Source organism: Mus caroli, unplaced genomic scaffold (assembly GCF_978045245.1).
Source record: "Mus caroli unplaced genomic scaffold, Mus_caroli_1 scaffold_8, whole genome shotgun sequence".
Lineage (NCBI taxonomy): Eukaryota > Metazoa > Chordata > Mammalia > Rodentia > Muridae > Mus > Mus caroli.
The window spans coordinates 89665676-89685142 of NW_028227263.1; the positions used below are offsets into that span (position 1 = coordinate 89665676).

General features: G+C 43.4%; 1 protein-coding gene across 6 annotated transcripts in view; it reads left to right on the plus strand.

The window, feature by feature from the left end:
• The first annotated feature begins 2421 nt into the window (after nucleotides 1-2421).
• Gabra5 (gamma-aminobutyric acid type A receptor subunit alpha5) overlaps nucleotides 2422-19467 on the plus strand; it is a 102006-nt gene continuing 84960 nt past the window's right edge. The window contains exons 1-3 of one of the 6 annotated variants that reach the window (XM_029480225.2): nucleotides 2435-2465; nucleotides 3907-3966; nucleotides 4319-4478. In XM_029480225.2, coding sequence (XP_029336085.1) covers nucleotides 4393-4478 — 86 coding nt within the window. In that variant the 5' untranslated portion in view covers nucleotides 2435-2465; nucleotides 3907-3966; nucleotides 4319-4392. Of the gene's footprint in view, nucleotides 2466-2535; nucleotides 2730-2770; nucleotides 3291-3906; nucleotides 3967-4318; nucleotides 4479-19467 lie in introns of those variants that run through there. The other 5 variants (XM_029480224.2, XM_029480222.2, XM_021167136.3 and 2 more) reach the window with 5 other exon arrangements.

The following is a 19467-nucleotide window of genomic DNA, read 5'->3' on the forward strand; positions in this document are numbered from 1 at the left end:
TCTATGTTGAATATTTTATAACTGTCTTATAACTGTGCTGAGTATCATGTAAACATTGCTGGGGAGAGTGTGACACCACTTCATCATAGGAAGGGAGAAGGAACTTAGGTAATATGAGCACACACAAGGGTTTGGTTGGTGATGGCTTGATTTGGAGACAGTGTAACCTAGGCTGACTTCAAAATCACAGTTCTCCTCCAGCTGCCCAGGTACTGGGCTTCTAGGTGTGTGCCCATACTCAGTTCCAAGTACTTAGTTTTAAGTAATTGATCTTATTGATCATAATTTTCATTTTTATGTTTAAATGTGTTGTCATGAAAGTGATGGCCCAAAACACTGAAATAGCAAATGTAGTCTGTCAAAAGAAAGCTTGACAGTTAATATTTAGTTCATGGAGAATTAATATTCATTAGTATGAAAAAACACAGAAGTTATTCCATTAGTACATGGTTTTGTTTTTCCAAAATAGTCCTAGCCACTTTGTGCTCAGCTTTCCACTCACTAATTGTTTAAATCTTCCTGCTTGCATTATGCTGTTTAGTCAAGAGAATAGCAGATGCCTTGGCATTTGTAAATCTAGAATTAACACACAATAAGTGAAAAGCATATTAAGCTAGTTATAAATTCAAATTGACTTTTTAAAAATTTGGTGATTTTAATTATTATGTTATATTTGCATCCACCATGAAGAAAAAAAAGTCAGAATAGACAAGTTGCAAGAAGGAAAGGTCCCTTTGGGGAGGAGTCCTAGGGATTTCCGTGTCATTGCCTCTGAGTTTGTGGCTAGATAGTCCTCTGTGGCTGGGAAGGCAGGGTTCAGGATGGTGCTCATTAGGAGCAACCAGTAAGAGGAGGGGTTGCCCTCTATTCCCTTTCAAGGGTACAATTCTGATGGCCCAGCACCTAACACGAGTCCCCACCTGCCTCACTAGCAGGTAATCAAGACTCTAGAACGTGAATCTTCAGGGGACCTTCAGAATCTTAACTATAGAATACTCAGGGAACTTTATCTTAGTGGCACATCTTCAGAGAACTCAGCAAATGGAGAAATGCATGTGTGCAATTTATCCATCTTAGAAAAGCCACTTGAATGAATGAATATATTCTATCAAGAAGAACCCCTTGGCTCAGAGTCATTTAAGACTATGGCTAACTGTATAGTCATGGTAAGCTCTATTACATGTGTGCAAAAAGGTAATACTTATATCCTGTTTCTGAAGTAATTTTACAGGTTCTCATTTTGGAAAAAATCAGAGTTTCTATAATGTGTAAAAGTGCCATTAAGTACTTTGACCCAACTGGAGAATGGGTAGAGGCTTGGGTGGGCTTTTCTGCTCAGCGCTGTTAAAGAAGGATCCAACAGGGAGAGAGAGATTTGACTGTTCGTGCTGTCACTTAGAAGTCACTGAACGGTCTGTGCCCCACAAAATTTGCAACACGGAAGCAAACTCCAGGGTTTCGATTTAAGTCTTTTCTGGTGTTTTGTTTTGGACAGGTTAGCATGGATACCAGGAGGGCATAGAACTCTCAGTAGACTGCACAATAACCTTGATCTTCTGCTCTTCCTCCTGGGTTCTGGGATTGCAGGCATATGCCAACAGTGCGGGGATTGCATAGTGCAGGGAATGGAACCCAGTGCTTTCTGTACGCTAAGCAAGCTCTAAGCTTACTCCAGTGGAAACAACACACTGCAGTAGAGAAAGGAGCTGCCTCCGCATCCAGTTTGTGTAGCATTTGAAAGGGCCTTTTCTGCCCAGTCGTAATTGGTCCTGGCTGCCCTTGTCTCACATAAACTATGATACTGACATTGGACCAACACGTTAATCAACCACAAGTGCCCGCTGAGAAGGTAATGTCTTCCTTCCAGGCCCCAGAGGGGCACAGAAAAGCTTTGCACCGCCTGTGACCTACTTTTATATCTGCGACCCCATACCCTGTATCTGCATTAAAGATGCTATAGCTTATCATGAAGAATGAGTCTTCACTAACGTCCTAAACATGCCCTGCTATTGTGAAAGGGTTTCATTATAAGATCCAGCAATAATTACTCTTCGTGAATTAAATGATGAGGGTTCTCTTGCACCAGTTTCTTTCTGAAAAGAATGGCTGGGTAAATTCAAGGTTGCTCCTGAGTTAGAACAAAAAGTGCTGGCCATCCTACCTGACATAAGCATCCACCTAGGTTACAGATGCTGATGTCAGTCCCCACACCTTTCCTCCTCTGTCCTAAAAGGTGACTAGCGGTTATTCCAGGAGGAACCAAATATGCTTCCAATGCCCACAAGCAACTTCAGCAGAAACATGGTCTTTCCCGAAGCGGGTCAGACAGTAGCTCCCATGCCCTCCTCCTGGGCTGAGCGGGGGCCGGGGGGCCGGGCATTTGATGAGAGTCTGGCGGCCTCTACCGGGCGCCTAGGCAGAGGGACGTTCCTCAAACCAGAGACGACATGTGGTGCTTTGGAGAGGTGAGAGCGAGCGCGAGTCCGCCGGGGGCGCTGGGGGAATCTGCAGCGGGGCAACGCGCGGCCTCAGGCGCGGCGCGGAACAGAGCCGCAAGGCGGCAGCGGGAGCGCGGGGCTCCGGGGCTCCTCGGCGCCGAGCGCCGGGCAAGTTCGCTCCGGCAGCATGGGGCGGTGACACCGCACCAGCCAGCCGCGCAGGGACAGTGGGCGGCGGCGAAGCAGGATGCGCCCTCGCCGACGGCTCGCCAGCCGGGGCCCGAGCGTAGGGTAAGGAGCTGCGGCGGCCACCGTTGCAGGCACCCCGGCCTCAGAACCGGGAAGAGCGCAGAGCAGTTGGGCGCTCACGGATCCCGCAGTGCAAACTTTGCCCGGAGACTGCAGAGGCCACCAGCACGGAGGGCAGGGGATCCGGTGGCGCGGCTGGACGGGGCTCTGGGCGCAGCGCCTCCTGGTTCGCGGTGGACAGCCGAGAGCTGCTGCTTGCGGCCGTCGTGGAGCTCGCCGGCCTGGAAGGCGGCTCCCGCTCAGGAGCAGGGGCGCGCGGTGGGCGCGGGCCCCACTTGGTGTCGCGCGCCTGTCGCGCGGGTTGCTCGAGGCCGGGCTCTGGCTGCGCCGACACTGCACCGCGCGCAGCAGAGGAAGAAGGCGCTGCCTGCCGAGCGCTCAGCTGGCGGGCTTGGGGGCTAAGGAGGTCTGGAGGGACGAGCCTGAGGGCAGGACCACCAGAGGTGTCCGGTGGCGCTGCGGAGCGGCAGCAGGTGCGGGGTGGCGGAGGCTGCGGCTCCGCAGTGCCACCCCTTATCCCACCTGCGCTGTGCGCCAGCACTGGTGAGCTCGCACCGGGATCTGGGGGGCCCCAGGGAGAGCAGTCTCGCTGTGGGGATCGAGAAGTCGGGGGCTCAGGGGCAGCAGAAGGCACCGCCCGGGCTTCCCTGCATGCGGCGCCGCGTGCTCGCCGCCTAGACTCTCCAGGCTTACCGGCGCCGAGCCCTAGGATTCGCTCAGGCGACCACCGCATGCCAGCCTTCTATTCTTGAAGGGAATCTCAGAGGGCCTTATCCTTCGAGATGGAAGTACCTGTTGTGTGGTTTTTCAGTTCTGGACTTTGGGGTTGGGGGGTGTCTCCGTAGAAATGTGCTTCTTTTGGAACTCTGGCTTGCTCGTGTGCATTGAGCATCTATTTGCGTTATGCGCATGTTGAGATGTTATGTGCCTTCTCTAAGGTTGCTGCTGGGTCAGTGCTTGCTTGGATTACCACTGCGCTAACCAGCGTCTAGCTAAGAAGAGAGATATGTTCCAAGTGTCGTGATTACTAAGCCATGTAGTCCTGGGGGCAGAATGCCAACCCAAAAAGTCTGACCCTCACCGGCAAGTCTACCATTGCGATCCTATAGAAGACGTGTTTCTGACATGTGCCTTTCCCCCTCTTCCCACACACTTTCAGCACCTTGCAGAACAAGAAGCAGCTTGCTGGCTTTGAACGTGTGGCAAATATTTCAGAAAGGTAAATTTATCTAACTTGTGGATTTGATAGATGCAATTGTCAGATAACTTTGAGACCTATGTTAATAATTGGGTCATTTATACCCTGCTAAAACAGTACAATATTAAGGGATGCAAGCAGTCTATTAAAACGACTGTACACTCTGTAAAAGTGAACTAAAGCGGCAACTGTCCCCTTTTTACACCACCTTGCTGCCCAGAGGAGATGGTGCAAACTGCGCTGGCACAGTCTGCTAGTAACAAGGGCCAGGCTTCAGTCTTTGTCAGCTTCACTGTGGAAGCAGCATGGTTGGAATCACTGTAGTGACGGGAACATCCGTGTTTATGTGCTTCTCCCTTTTGTCTACTTTCAGCGTCAAGATCAAGTTGGAGGAAAGAACAGTTTTTCTTCCAAATTCATCTGCTTCGACTATTATTCTTACTGGGAATGGACAATGGAATGCTCTCTAGATTTATCATGACCCAAACCCTCCTTGTCTTCTGTATTTCCATGACCTTATCCAGTCACTTTGGGTAAGTTATCCCGAGTGCTTTCATTTTGTGGTCTTGGGGGCTTGTGCTATTGTGAAGCCCTGCAGAACAGGACAACCCTTTGGTTGCCACCTCTGCAGTCCTGTACCCTTCGGTTTGTGGTGAATATGTCTTGTCCCATGCTTTCTTCCCGAGCAAGGCGGTTTCTGGTGCAGGGTCTCAGAAATGAGTTAGACAAAAGAAAAGAGGATTTTTACAAGTGGAAGCAGAAGATGGCTTAAAGGAAGCTATTTCCTCCTACTTGGGTTGGAAGAGATTCAGAAGTTCATGTGTGTTAAGGACATCTGCTGCTGTTAGACAAGTGTGCCACACTTCCATCCTCTCCTTGAGTCCATTATGCCACTGATTTTTATTTTTCAAGCCAGGCTAGTGCCTGTGTCATGGAAAGGGATCCACAATAGTCTTGGCCTGAGCCATGTACAGAGATCATAAACTATGCCTGGGTTACCCTCGAGATTCGGGAAATGTCATTTCGCCTGACCTCTTTCATTTGTGCCTTTAGTGTCTCTGTACTAATGCTAACCTTTCCTTGGCAAACTAGTAATACCTCACACTCAAGATGCATGAGGTTAGAAGGCAATCAGTGTTCCTCTTCTCTCCTGTGTCCCTCACTGCCCCAAATTGTCCTGGCTAATCAGAAGGATTGCAGGTTGAAGTACTCTCACTGCACAGAGTGTGCTGCTTCACTTCCTGTTTACCAGTGCTCTTTCCCAAGGGAACACTTCGGATACTTTTAAAGGACTGCAGGGCACAGTCACCTGTTTCCATTCATATGGCTAGTATACCGGCTACTTGGCAGGTATTCACAGCCCCACTCTGGTGAACAAAGTTCCCACGAGGGTTTGTGCTTGTGCCTGGGGCAGTTAAGATGTATTCTGAGCACCTGAGAAAACCTTGTCCATCTGTCTTCCCTATCTCTTCTCATCTCCTCTCTTACCCCTCTCATCTCTCTTTCTTCTTTTCTCTCCTCTCTTGCCTCATCTTTCTCATATCTGTCTCTGTTGCTTCTATAGGTCTAGCTTTGTCTCTCACTCTTTTCCCTCACCTTCTCTTCTTGTTGTTCATCTCTCTTCCTCTGTTCAAACTGGAAGAGTCAGAAAGGCAGAGAATGTCGAGAGCACAGGCAGGAAATGTCATTCTCCAGCAAGGACATCTTTTCTTAACAGGAAAAAAAAAAAGTTGTCTTTGTGGGCTGTTTCCCAGTCCTGTGAATCCTCTGTCCATTTATCATTTGCACCCATGCAGAATATGCTCTAGAGTCCATTTTTGTTTTTCAGGTCAAATGCTTGGGAACTTTGGCTCTGAAACTGAGTAGCACACTCTGTCTAGTAGGTTGTACTTGTCATTGGTTATAAGACACACCATAAACGATGTGTGAGACCCTCATTATTGAGTGCTATTCTTGCCTTGCTTATGCCTGGGAAATTTGTTCCCCAGCCCTGGCTCATTGATTCTCAATCTAGTATATGAGGGTTTTTCCTTGCAAGTTTCTTTTCTTTATTAAATCCTATAAATTGTAGTTTCCCCATTGCTTTTCTGAATGGAAGGTGTGTGTGAATGAAATCTCATGAATATTCACCACTGCAAATTAATACATTAAAATAGTTGGCTTGTTTTCTGATAGTCTATGTATACTGGGAGATATTTTAGAAGTGATGCCCATGCTGAGCTGTGCTGTCTTGGTAACATACAGTCTGTAGGATTTAGCACAATAATTTTGAGTATTGTGACTAGAATAAGGCAGGGAAACCTTTCTGGTAGATACAAGTCTGAAGTAGAATGTTATGTGTATGAATTTAGTTAGTTTCTTATTTGTGTGGATTTATAAGGTCTTCTACAAAATGTAGATTGAGATTGTCAGTTTCTGGGAGGAAATTCTGATTAAGTCTGAGGATAGCCCTCAATCTCTCAAAAGCAGTAACCGTTGGAGAAGATATTAGTTTTTTAGATAGGAATATTTTCATTGTTTTAGAGTCTATTATAAAATAATACTTACAAACTGCAGAGAATGTGTGAGATGCAGACTAGTTTATGAACTTGTACCAACTCACAGGTAATCATTCTTCCCCTTCTGGTTCCTAGCGCTGTTTGCTCTTGTATGTATTGTACGTGTCTGGGTTCTACTGCAAATTCAGCTTGTTGTTGGTTTGGGGCCCTATCCTTCCACAATTCCATATTCTGTAGGCTGTGTGAGTACAAAACGGATAGATATTGTAGCAGAAGAAAAGTGGGCCGACATTATCTACTTCCCTGCTTTAGGACATTTACATCATTTCTGATTTTCCTGCTCTAGATTCTCTTGTATAGAACACATTCAGTTTGGAAATTTCTTAAGTATTGGAACTTGTTTCTATTAGAAGATACACAGCCTAGTTTGAACCTATATAGCAGAGGACTGCCTGGTCTAGCCTCAGAGGGAAAAGATAGGCCTTATCCTCCAGAGATTTGAGGCCACAGGGAAGGGATATCCCGGAGTGGAGGGAGAAGAGGAGCACCCTCTTAGAGGTAAGAGGGAGGGGGAGTAGGATGAGGAACTGTGGAAGGGGGACTCAACAGGGGGCAGCAATGGGTGAAATGTAAATAAATAAAATAATTAACAAGAAAGAAGATATTCCTACGAGTGCAATTATATACCAGATGCTGTGGAGCCAAGCAGCACACATTGTACACCAAACACATCATAAGACATATCAAGCCCCCGCTTATTTCTTCTTCTTTCTTTCTTTATTATTTATTCTTTAATCATTTTTACAGTTCAGACTTAATCCCCCTTCTGGTCCACCCTCTGACTGTTTCACTTTCCATACTTCCTTCCCAGATGACCCTCGTCTCCAAGAGAATGTATACACACACACACACACACACACACACACACACACACACACACACACACACACTACCAGACCCCCCCTACTCCCTGGGGCCTCAAGTCTCTTGAGGGTTAGGTGCATCTTCTCTGATTGAGTCCAGACCCAGCAGTCCTCTGCTGTATATGTGTTGGGGGCCTCATTGCACACAGAACACATCATAAGACATAAGACAAGCCCCCCACTTATTTCTTCTTAAATGAGGTTCTGCTTGCTTTCAGGCTAATTGTAGGTAGGAATAATTGTGTTGAAACCCAGCCAGTTTCATAACATTTCCTTGACTTTAGGTCTTGACAGATTGTAAAGTACCCAATACAATGTTCTAAGTCAGTCCTAGGAGCCGTCTTATGAGCTCAGTGTCATTAGCCCCATTCTGTAGCTGGCAAGGTGGGATGGATAAGCATCTAGGCAGGGAGCTCTACCCAGCCAGCACCTGCTGAGATTCCTCACTCTGTACTGCTCTGGGTCATTTTGCTCAGTCTCACCCTGTGCTTTTTTTTTTTATTTGACTACAATTTTGGAATATGTCAAAGCAATCTAGGGGGATATGGCCCTGAAATGTATTGTTCATTTTGGGCTTTAAAAGGAGTTTCGGTACTCTGAAATTGAGGATGGGAACAGGTTGAACAAATTCTCTGTCCCATCATCCCTCCACCAAAGAAAGGATTTCTGTAATTGAGCTTCAAAGGAAGTTGAAAAGGGAAGTTACAAAGGTCCTGGTTTGATCACTACTTAGTCAGAGAACTGCTGATGCTCCTAAGTATGCCCAGGAGACTTGAGAGCTGGCAGGAGTAAGAAGTTCTATGCAAACTCAGGCAGGGGAGAATGAGAAAGAGGCAACATATACAGTTCTGCACAGGTACAGGTTGACACACCACATTTGTAAAAACCTGCACATTCAGCAACAGAAGATTCGTTTGTGAAGAGGGAAGTATATTTGATGATTACATAAGATATTTAATGCAAACTTGCTTTGAAAATACCAAGAGAATTATTTGTCTTTCTCCGTATCTTTTTCTAAATTTAATCACCAAGAGTTCATTTTCAATAGTTTTCTAATTTTAGTATACATTGTGAATTATAGATCAGGGCATGGCTCAAGCATACAACTGATCCAAGGCCTTATAGTTAGCCTCTGCCATGGCCCATCCAGATTCATGAAATTACTTAAGCCATTATAGTTATTTTAATGAAACCAGCAATCTAAATAGAACACTGTAGAAAACTTAGCACTGGAACAGCATGGGGATCTAAGTGCCACCAAATTATATAATGATAAATTTAAACTAGAATTAATTTGTCAACATTTAAAAATCACAGTTTATCAGACTTGACAGGCCAGTGACAATTGCAAGACACATTTGAGGATTATCAGCTCCATAGGTAACGCCAGATTTCATTTACTTACTGGTGTTAGCATAGAGATTTGTTTATTGAAAGGGAAAACTGTATTTTAATTTTATTAAAGGGGAGTTGCAATTTAAATACATGTTGAAATACAATATGTTTAAATTGGCAATGGAAGGCAAGCTCTTAAAAACAGGGAGAAAGATCTTTGTGTACATGTGTGCCAATTTGGCCTTTTGTCCCACAAAGAGGGACCTTTTCATCCTCCTTCCTGTACTCGAGGCTAGATGCCTCTCCTAACTGGAGCATAGGCATGTCTGAATCATGCCTCTTTTCATCTTATCTTCTGAATCTGGAAGTTGTCTTGCATACCCTCAGATAACAGATTCATCCTTTTCCAGAGCTGCAGGCTCTCAAGGCTCAGGACACATATTCAGTATAATGATTGCAAAAGCACCATAGCAGTGCACTCAAACCAGTTAGCAGGGACAGAACTGAACTAACTGATGGCTCTGTCTGGAAGCTGCAGAGAGGGACAAGCAGAAAGGGGAAAGGGAGTACTGCACAAAGCCTCCATGGAGTTAGAGAGTCATCTCTAACCTTGTTTCAAAAGACAGAAAAGGGGGCCTATTTCCAGACTTTCGACTTTATAAAGCTGACTTTAAGCATGTTTGATGCACCAGTGCTCAGTAAACAGCACTCAGGACAGCAGGGAGCACAGCTCTGCTAAGTAGGCTGGCTGTAAGCTCCAGGATGAGTCACTAGCTGGGTTCTGGGTAGAGGGTTTTGTGCATGTGTGAGTGTGTGTGTGTCTGTGTGTGCGCGCGCGCGCGTGTGCCCGCTAGCGTGCTCGCACTCAGATTGTGGGTATTTGGATTTTCATGAAGATTCAATGGTACAAGACACACATTTTAATTGGTATGGAATTCAAAGGAAAGTATTAGAATTAAAGTAAAAAAGAAATCTCATCTCACTCTCACAGCAGCAAGAATTACCAACAGGCATATGGGTGCATTGCATGCATTTTCAGAATGATGTTGTTAAAACATACTGCTTAATTTTCACCAAGTCCTCACGTGGTGCATAAGAAGAGCTCCTGCTTTATAGAACTTATGGAATCGTGTTCAGTTTTTTTCTGATGAAAGCGGTAGAATCACCCCTTGCCTCCTAGATGCTTGCTAGTGTAAGAGTTCCCATTAGAAAGGCCTCTCCACTGGGTCCTGATGTGTATGGCTTTGCAGAAAAGAAGAGAGGGAATCTATATGTTAGAAACAAACAAAAAACATTTCTAAACTAGTAGATAAATTGGGCGACTCCCAAGCAGCCCAGGCCAAACCCACTATGACATGAGGTTTCAGAAGCATGTTGCATGGAGAAGTACCACAGGTAAGGAACAGAAAAGCCCCACCATCTCAATATTACGAGCTGTTTCCAAAACAGAACTGAAAAGTCAGAGAAATATAAGGCATGGCTTTCAGTTTAAAAATGAATTTTCCCATCAGTTCACAATCAGTTTGGTTCTGTCCCAAGATCACTAATGATTAATATGAAGAGTCTTGTCGATAGTGGGTCCAGCTCTTATCTCTGTATTTGGCTCCTTTTATGAAGACAGAAATTTCTTAACCAGCCTGCAGCTCATTTTCTGGATGTCATACCTGGGGATAATAATGGATCCTTCATCACAAGACTTATATGCAAAATGCCAGAAGAGATTCAGTGTCTCTCCATGAAGGTTAGTGATCCAGATGGTAAGCAGTGTGTCTGGGCAGGGCCTGAGCACAATTAAGACCATAACTTGGGTATACACAAGCATCCTCCCTTGCCTGAGTGTCATGCAAGCCATCACTCTGCTTTGACAGTAGTATGAGTGTGACTCTTTCCATGTGCTAGGCCCCATTATAGGTGATAAGAGCTAGAATGTATTCTTGATTCAATGAGAGTGTGTTCAGACTTGAAAAAGGCGGGTAATAAACAAGCAACAGTGAAATGATGGTGATTACTAAAAGAGCAATTCAGAGAGAGATAGTGAATGTGATGGAAGGAGATGCTGCTGCAGGGATGCAGGGAAGTGGAGTTTAGTAATAGCTTTAATGGTTGAGAAGACCAAACCAGTGTTGGCGAATGGTGGTAATGTCAGGATACCACACAGGGAATTGGAAGCAATCAGCAGCTAGGTTGTCATCGGTGGTAGAGATCGACAGGAGGTATAATCACAGTGTGAGGGAAAGAACTGGACAAGATATTGGACAACCCGCCATGTCAGGTAACTTTACCTGGAGAATTACAGAGGGCCATGGAGTAGAGTGGGACTGTTTATGCTTGTTTGTTAATTATTTGCTTTATCATCGGTTTAAGATAGGGTCTCATGTATCCCATGTTACTTATGAACGCTCTATGAAGCCAAGGAAGGACTTGAACCCCTGATCCTCTTATCTCCGTCCCTGACTTGTGAGATTATTGTGTGTATCATGGTGCCCAATTTATGTAGTACTAGGTTCAAACATAGGGCTTTATGCAAGCTAGGTGAGCACTTTACCAAGTGAGCTAAAGCCTCATCTCATTTTATTGTTCGGAGATGAGAGTGGTTGATGTTATGTAATCCTCCTACCATAGATTGTACCAGGTGGCCTCATTGAGTAGCTCTGAGCAAGCGTGGTTCTATTTAGATTGAACTATGATGTGACCTTAGTGTTGCATCCCCTGTGAGACAAGAGTAAAGAGAATTACGTGGAATCTAGGGTAAGAAGAGGAGAGATGAAGGTAGTATTCACATTAGGAAGCATCTTTTTGACTAGTGGTATATATGGACGGGATGACATGGGCATGAGGAAAGATTAAGGGTCAAGGATACTCCATCAATTCTTTCTCTTATCACTGAGATGGAGAAGAAAGTAGATGAAGATGTTTGTGCTTTCGTTGTAAGCCCTTGAAGAAGCCTCTTCAATATCCAAGTAGCTGGCCAGGTCTTTGGACATAGGGAACTAGAGGCCCGAAAAGGACTGAGCTACATCATGATTTAAAAGATGCTGGGCATGAGAACAGATAGAAACTGAGCATAGTCATTATGGTGTTGAGTTTTGGAGGGTATAAGCAGAACTGAAAGGTATGGAAAAGAGGGAAGAGAAGAGTATGGTTCTACATAGTAGCATTTAGGGATTAAAGCAAGATCTTAATTGCAAGCTGCACAATATAACCTTGTCATAAAAAGTAAGCCAATAATCCCAGCACTTGGGAGGCAGAGACAGGTGTATCTCTATGAGTTCAAAGCCACCCTCGTCTACAAAATGAATCAGGCTATTGTACAGAGAAACCCTGTCTTGGAAACAAAAACAAAAACCAACCAACCAAACAAACAAACAAACAAACAAACAAAACCATCAACTATGCACATAACAGCCAGAACCTAAAGAGAAGAGTTTTCAGAAACCAAGAAAAGAAATCTCTGTAGGAAGAGAGATGCAGTTATTTCTGTTGAATGTAGTTATTGGGTTCATTGAGGTAAGCAATTGGTCTTGACTTTTGGATCTGTTCATTCAGAGTTACCTCCTGGACTTTAGCAAAGGTTATAGGGTTATAGGTGGCAGGATCTAGATAAGAGCAGCTGCAAGAGAAGAGAAGGGAGGTGTGTGTGTGTGTGTGTGTGTGTGTGTGTATCTGTCTGTCTGTCTGTTTGTCTGTGTATCTAATGTATACAGCTTTTCCAGTGAATTGTCTGAGCAGAGGACCAAGGGGGCAGGGTAATTTGTAGGTGCTGTGGCCTGTAGAGTCCTAGTGATAAGCTTTGGGATTCTGAGCCAGGCAGCAGTGCCAAGGACATGGAGAAACTGCAGAAAGGGTGCTGAGGAACACGGCTTTGATTTGGGCAACTGAAGGGCAGCACTGTGAAGCTCTGAGGGCATGAGGAGAATGTAAAATTTCTGGCCTGGTACTCCACAGACAGAGCTTTAGCCACATGAAGTGTATTTCAAGTTCACATTCTCACACTGAGACAGGAGTGATCTCACGGAGACATTGTCTCGCTACTGCCTGCCATGTTGTGATTTATAAGGTAGCAAAGAAAGTATGCCATGGACAACTGAGGAAAACCTCAGTGAGTGATGCTCTTTATCTAGTCATATAAAAATCCTAGCAAGCAAGTTAAGCTGTGTTTCTTACAAGTACTAAAATCCGGAGGGAGGAATGTGGCTTCAAAATGTAGGAACACTGACACACAAAGTCAATCCTGGGTAACTCACAAAAGTCTTCACATCAAAACTGCCTGAATTTACTGCTACTGAGCCATTTTATGTAAATCATAGATGGCAGTCAATGCAAGCATAGATAACATCACAGAGAAAACCACCACACTCTGTATTCCCCAATACCATGTGTGCTAAGACAATACTCAAGTAACCTTCCAAAAGCTGATGAGAGATTTTCCTCTTTTAAATACCATAGCAGTGAAACCTCCCCAGGTTAGCACATCACTGTCCTTATTAGATATTACAATCTGGATGTGTAAGTTGTAAAGTTACACTGATGTAAAATTCTTTAACATTCTTCACAAAAAGAGTAAGATTATTCGAGATCTCACAGAGAAAACAACTCCTAGCCAATTCCCTTTCCAGGGTCCATTCTCCCTTTCTGGGGAGCTGGTTCCAGAAGCCACTCTAGATCTCAAACTCCCTTATGTGAAATTCATAGTATTTGCATGTGGCCTCCAGTGTGCTAAACTGTTTCTAGATTTCATACACATTATGAATGGTTGTATTGCTGTTTTATTTGGGTGGGGAATGACCAAAAAATTCCATGTGTATGTATGTTATTGTTCTTTTCTGATCATCTTCAGTCAGTGGTTGATGAAATTTGTGCTTGTCAAGCCTGAAGATGTGAAGAAGAGGTAAATGGCCAAATTCTGTTCAGGCTGGGTGGGTCTGGGTGGGTCTGGGTGGGTCTGGGTGGGTCTAAATGTCTTCCTCTAGATTTCCCATCTCTGATTTTACACTCCTAAATTTCCTTCAGCCTCATTCAGAAATTCTAACAAACTGGCCATGGTGGAAACATCTGTAGTTTCAACCAATTGGGAGGAAGAGGCTAAAATAGAAAAAGAAAATAAAAAAAAAACAACTACTTTTGACCAGGAGGTCAAGGCCAATTTGTTCCCCATAGGGTAAAACCTCTTTTATTAAGACCAAAAGAAATACATCTAACTAATGACACTTGAGTGTCCATCTCTTGTCTCCATTGTTGTTTCCTAAGTTACTGGCCTCTTTTTTTTCATCTTACCTCTCCCAAGTCTATAATTTATAAGCAGACCATGCCCCTGCTCAAAGAGATTTCAGGTTTCCATTATCTTCAGGAAGATTTTAAAAGCACAGCATTCAAAGGATTTTATAGATTTGTGTGTGATTAGTTACCTAGGTACAGGTTACAATTTTGACTTTTAAAAGGGTTGTAGTATTGATGGGTGATCCTAGACCGCGGCCCCTTCCAGCACCTGGTACTGACAGTGAGTGTCTTGTTACCCAGTGCCCGGTGCTTACAGTGCCCTGTTACCCAGTACTTGGTGTTTGCAGTGCTCTGTTATTCAGAGGCTACCTCCTTGCTGTATTCTGTCACCCAGAGGCTAGCCCCTTGCAGTGGTCTGTTACCTAGAGTCTGACACCTTACAGCATTCTATTACCGAGGAGCAGTGACACCCTAGTGCTGGCTTTTATCACAGCTCTCCCACTCCTTCTGCAAATGCCAGTTGCCAATTTATGACAACTGTTCATAATTTTCTCTAGTACCTCTTTCATTAGCTTGCTCTAATGCAAATCTTCAGTCTCAAAAATTCATGTCTGTTTTCTATCATTCCAAACCTAGACAGAGTCCATATTCTCTCTCTCTCCCTTATGTTACTATCTTGCCATGCTTTGTGAAGTGACCCTTTCTGGGCACAACTGAAATTCTCCAGTACTAATGATTTTCATAATTGTGTCAGGTACAACTCTGCCTTCTTCCTGTGCCTACATCTCACCAGAGTGAAACATGGGTTCAGACACCAGTCATTGAAGCCATTACTGGCATCCCCAGTGAAGTATATGAAGACTCAAGGGCTGCTGGAGCCTATATCACTGGCTCTGTGGCAGCCCACTTGCCTGCACCTTAGCCTCAGAACATGCATTTCCACCAGGACCACACAGGAAGGTCTCTAGATAAGAGTCAGGCTCCACAAATACTCTTTCTTATTTCCTCTGCAATCAGTTACAACCAAGTATCCAGGAGCCAGAAATTGAGAAGCTACTGCCTGGGAAAGGCCAGGAACGAGACAACACTGAGTGAGAAAAATTCCTGGACTTGGAAGACTTCACTCTTGCTGAAGGCATGCACAATTTATTTCTCTTAAAGACTGCCTGGAAAGTCTGCCTACTGGTGGATCGGATTTCATGAGATGGCGGTTCCTAAAATCAGTTTATCAGAATTAGAAATTGGATCTTCCATGACAGGGATTCCAGTACATTCAGAACTCTGTAGTACCCGCCAGTGTCCCCCGCCCCCACCCCATCCAGAGACACTGCTTTCACCAGCCTAGAAAATGGGGCTCATTTGTGTCACTTATTTGTCAAACCCAATTCATCAGAATCACCAGGTCAAACCCTTGTGCCTTCTGTATGAACTAGGAAAGGAACTGTAAAAAGGAGGAATTTTCTAAAAAACAGGTTGGGTTGGTTCTATTCAGGCTCAACATACCTACAAATTCTGTATCTGTGGATTCGACCACATATTTTCCATATTTGACTAAAAACTGCTTCTTAAACCAAGCATATATAAACTTTTTTCCTTGTGTTATTCCATAAATAACATGTTTTAATAACCATTGGGTTGTTAAAGTAGGTCTAGAGATCATTTAAGTATAAGAGAGGCAGTGTGCAGATGCTATGCAAACCTACAACAATTATGAAAGGGACCCGAGGGCCCACAGGTTTGGATTCTAGATTGAAAGGCATTTCTTCAGTCTTAAGAATCTCTTTTCTGGCTGGGCTGGTGTCTCAATCTTTCCATTGGAAGTCTTGCCTGGATCAAGAAAGGCAAGTTCAGGCTACATATCTCCCATTGCTAGGAGTCTTCACTAGGTCACCCTCATAGACTCCTGGGAGTTTCCATTGCCCTAGGGTTTTAGCTCATCCCAGAGATGAACCCCTCTCCCATTCCAGTTTTCTCTTTAAGTACTCTCTCCCTCCATTGTCTCCCAAGTTGATCCCTCCTGTACCCATACTCTCCCTGTCCATTCCCCCTCCTGCCTACCTATACTTATAACTATAACTATAATAACTAAGTCTGTTCTGCCCCTTCTCAATGAGATTCATGTGGCCCTCCTAGACCCCTCCTTGTTATTTAGCTTCTTTGGATCTGTGGCTTATAATATGGTTATCCTTTACTTTACGGCTAATATAAGTGAGTATATAGCATGCTTCTTTTTCTGGGTCTGGGTTACCTTACTCAGAATGATCTTTTCTAGTTCCATCTATTTGCCTTCAAATTTCATGATGTCATTGTTTTTAGTAGCTGAGTAGTATTTCATTAAATTCCATTTTCTTTATCTATTCTTTAGTGGAGGGTCATCTATACTGTTTCAAGTTTCTGGCTATTGCAAACAAAGCTGCTATGAACATATTTGAGAAGCATTTTTGTGGTATGGTGGAGCATCCTTTGAGTATATGCCCAAAAGTGGTATATCTGGGGCTTGAGGCAGATCTATTCTCAATTTTTTGAGAAACCACCCAATTGATTTCCAAAGTAGTTGTACAAGTATGTACTCTCACCAGCCAGGAAGGAGTTTTCCCTTCCCTCCATATTCTCGCTAGCATGATCTGTCACTTGACTTTTAACCTTCAACCTACAATTTTTCCTGCCTACAAGAAGTACAAAGGATAAAGTTGGAGCAGAAATTAAGGGAGTGGCCAACCAATGGCTGGTCCAGTTTGAAACCCATGCCAAAAGAGGATACCACCCATGATACTCTTCTATATTTGCAGACAAGAACCTAGCATAGCTATCATCAGAGAAGCTTCACCCAGAAACTGAGGAGACACACAGTCAAACATTAGGCAGAGCTGCAGAATCCTGAAGAAGTTGGAGAGCAAGGATTGTAGGAGTCAGAGGGGTCAAGGACACCACAGAAAAACTACAGAATCAACTAACCTGGGCTAATAGGAGTTCACAAAAACTTAACTGTTAATCCAAGAGCATACATGGGATATACCTAGGCCATCTGCACATATGTAACAGTTGTGTAGATTGCTCTTCATGTGAGACTCCTAATAGCAGGAGAGGAAGCTCTTTCTGACTCTGTTTCCTTCCTTTGGATCCTTTCTCCCAAGTGGGCTGCTTCATCTAGCCGCAATAGGAGAAGATGCGCCTAGTCTTATTGCAACTTGCTATGCCAAGGCTGGTTGATACCTATGGGGACCTCTCTTCTTCTGAAGACAAAGGGAGGAGGGTGCATGGGAGTAGAAAAGATGTAGCAGGGGAGGAGGGATGGAAAACTGTGGCCAGGATGTAAATTAACTAACTAACTAACTAACTAACTAACTTAAACTTAAAAATGCATCTTAAGAAATAATAACAAAAGAATCCATTTTTTGAAAGACCAACAAATGTGCAAAGGCCATAACTTGAGCACTGGATAAGGGTTGCATGTTCTCAGAAGTAATATTGATGAACTCTAAAGAAACTTCCATGTTTTAAGAGAATTTTGCTATTTTAGCCTTGATTATAATTGAAGTTGCCAACATTTAAACGTATTTTTATGTTGAAAATACATGTCAATAATAGCAGATTTAGTTTCATTTCATAAAAAAATTCTACTCCTTCAAAGGTCTTTATCTTGTTCCTGAAGCAGTTCAGCGACAATTGTGATTTGACCCCCTCCTCCTTGAGTACACTCAGCAGTGTTAAGATGGATGGTGGCCAGGCCTGCCTGGTGAAGCCCCATAGCTCCACCTGAGGCTCTTCAGTGACACTGTTTCTCACTGTACACAGATTCCAGTATGCCCTGGCTGTTTTCCTTTTCATGGGCTTTTGTTGAGTCAAACGAGAGTTTCTTTTTGCATAAAAAGTAGTTTTTAAAGATCTTGCAGTTTGATGGAGGCATAACCAAGTCCCCAGATATCTGTGGGTGAAGGAGGCACTGTGCCAGGGCAGCAAACAGTACTTGCAATCTCCTCTGTACTGGGAGAATAGGACATTGAACGACCACTTATTGCAGTTGATTCATTTATCAGGTTGATTATGGAAAATAAGCAAAGAAAACTCCCAATACAACAGAAGCTAGATGAAGCCCTGCCTCTGCCCTAAGAGGCATTTCTAGAGATCTTCTTTTCTTGATGTCTTTTTTCTGCTCCTCTTAGTACATGACTATTTAATATAGCATAGAAAATACTCCAGACCCAGCATCACTGAATGCTGCTATAGGAAGAACTAAAGATCAGTACAGGAGGAAATTATATCAGGGCAGGGAAGATACTGAAGCTTCTCCAAGTGAAGTGTCATTATGGATAAGTAGTGTGAGTAGACATTTTAAACTATATCTTTAAAAAACCTGTGTCTAGCTCGAGAGATGTCTCAGAAGTTAAGAATACTTCCTGTTCTTCCTGAAGACTTAGATTCAATTCCTAGCTCCCACATGGTGATTCACAACCTCCATCACTCCAGTTTCAAATAACCCAATACCATCTTCTGGCTTCTGTAGGCACCAGTCATGTACCTGTTTCAGAAACATACATGCAGGCAAAATAGCCATGCACATAAAATAAAAAGTAATGAATTAAAATATGTGTTCAATAAATGAAATCATCTCTGGAATTCATAAGCACTCTATCCATCCGTGGGATTGGTGAGAATTTGGGTATGTGTAAAGTGAGATTCAGATCCAAGGAGCATAGCAGTTTGCCCAAAACAATGAAACAGCATATATATATATATATATATATATATATATATATATATATATATATATATAGAGAGAGAGAGAGAGAGAGAGAGAGAGAATGCTAAGCAACACTCTGGCCCACTGTTACGGAAATAGCCAGTGATACCATCAGATCATTTTCTCTTGATGGCCAGGGATGTTCTTATCCAATATGATTGAAGAACATTTCACAACTGATAATGGACAAGCTTAGAAAGGTCCTTGAAAGATGAAATAATTGCACCTTGATTTATATTCTAAACCTCTGGTATATGCCTAAAATTTAGGATAGTACTAGATAAATTCCATCTTTTAAGTTCTTTCCTATAATGAACACTGTGGTACAGACTATAAATTATCATGGTGGAACTCATGGTTCTAGCTACATATGCAGCAGAGAATGGCCTAGTTGGTCATCAATGGGAGGAGAGGCCCTTGGTCCTGTTCTATGCCCCAGTATAGGGGAATGCCAGGCCAGGAAGCAGGAGTGGGTGGGTTGGGGAGCAGGGGGAGGGGAGAGGAGATAGGGGATTTTGGGAGGGGAAAATAGGAAAGGGGATAACATTTGAAATGTAAATAAAGAAAATATCTAAAACAAATTGTTTACCAAAAATAAATAAAACTTTAAAATAAAACCAACAATAGCAAAATACAAAAGTCATACACTGTAATGTGATTGCCAACATCATTGTCTTTGTACTTAGGACCATTTATCAAGTAAACTAAATTCTACTTGACATTGTACTTTACAATGATGTGACTCCAACTGAGATAGCTCTCAAACGACTAATTCACAGGTACCATATACAGTGTGGATACCCAGAAA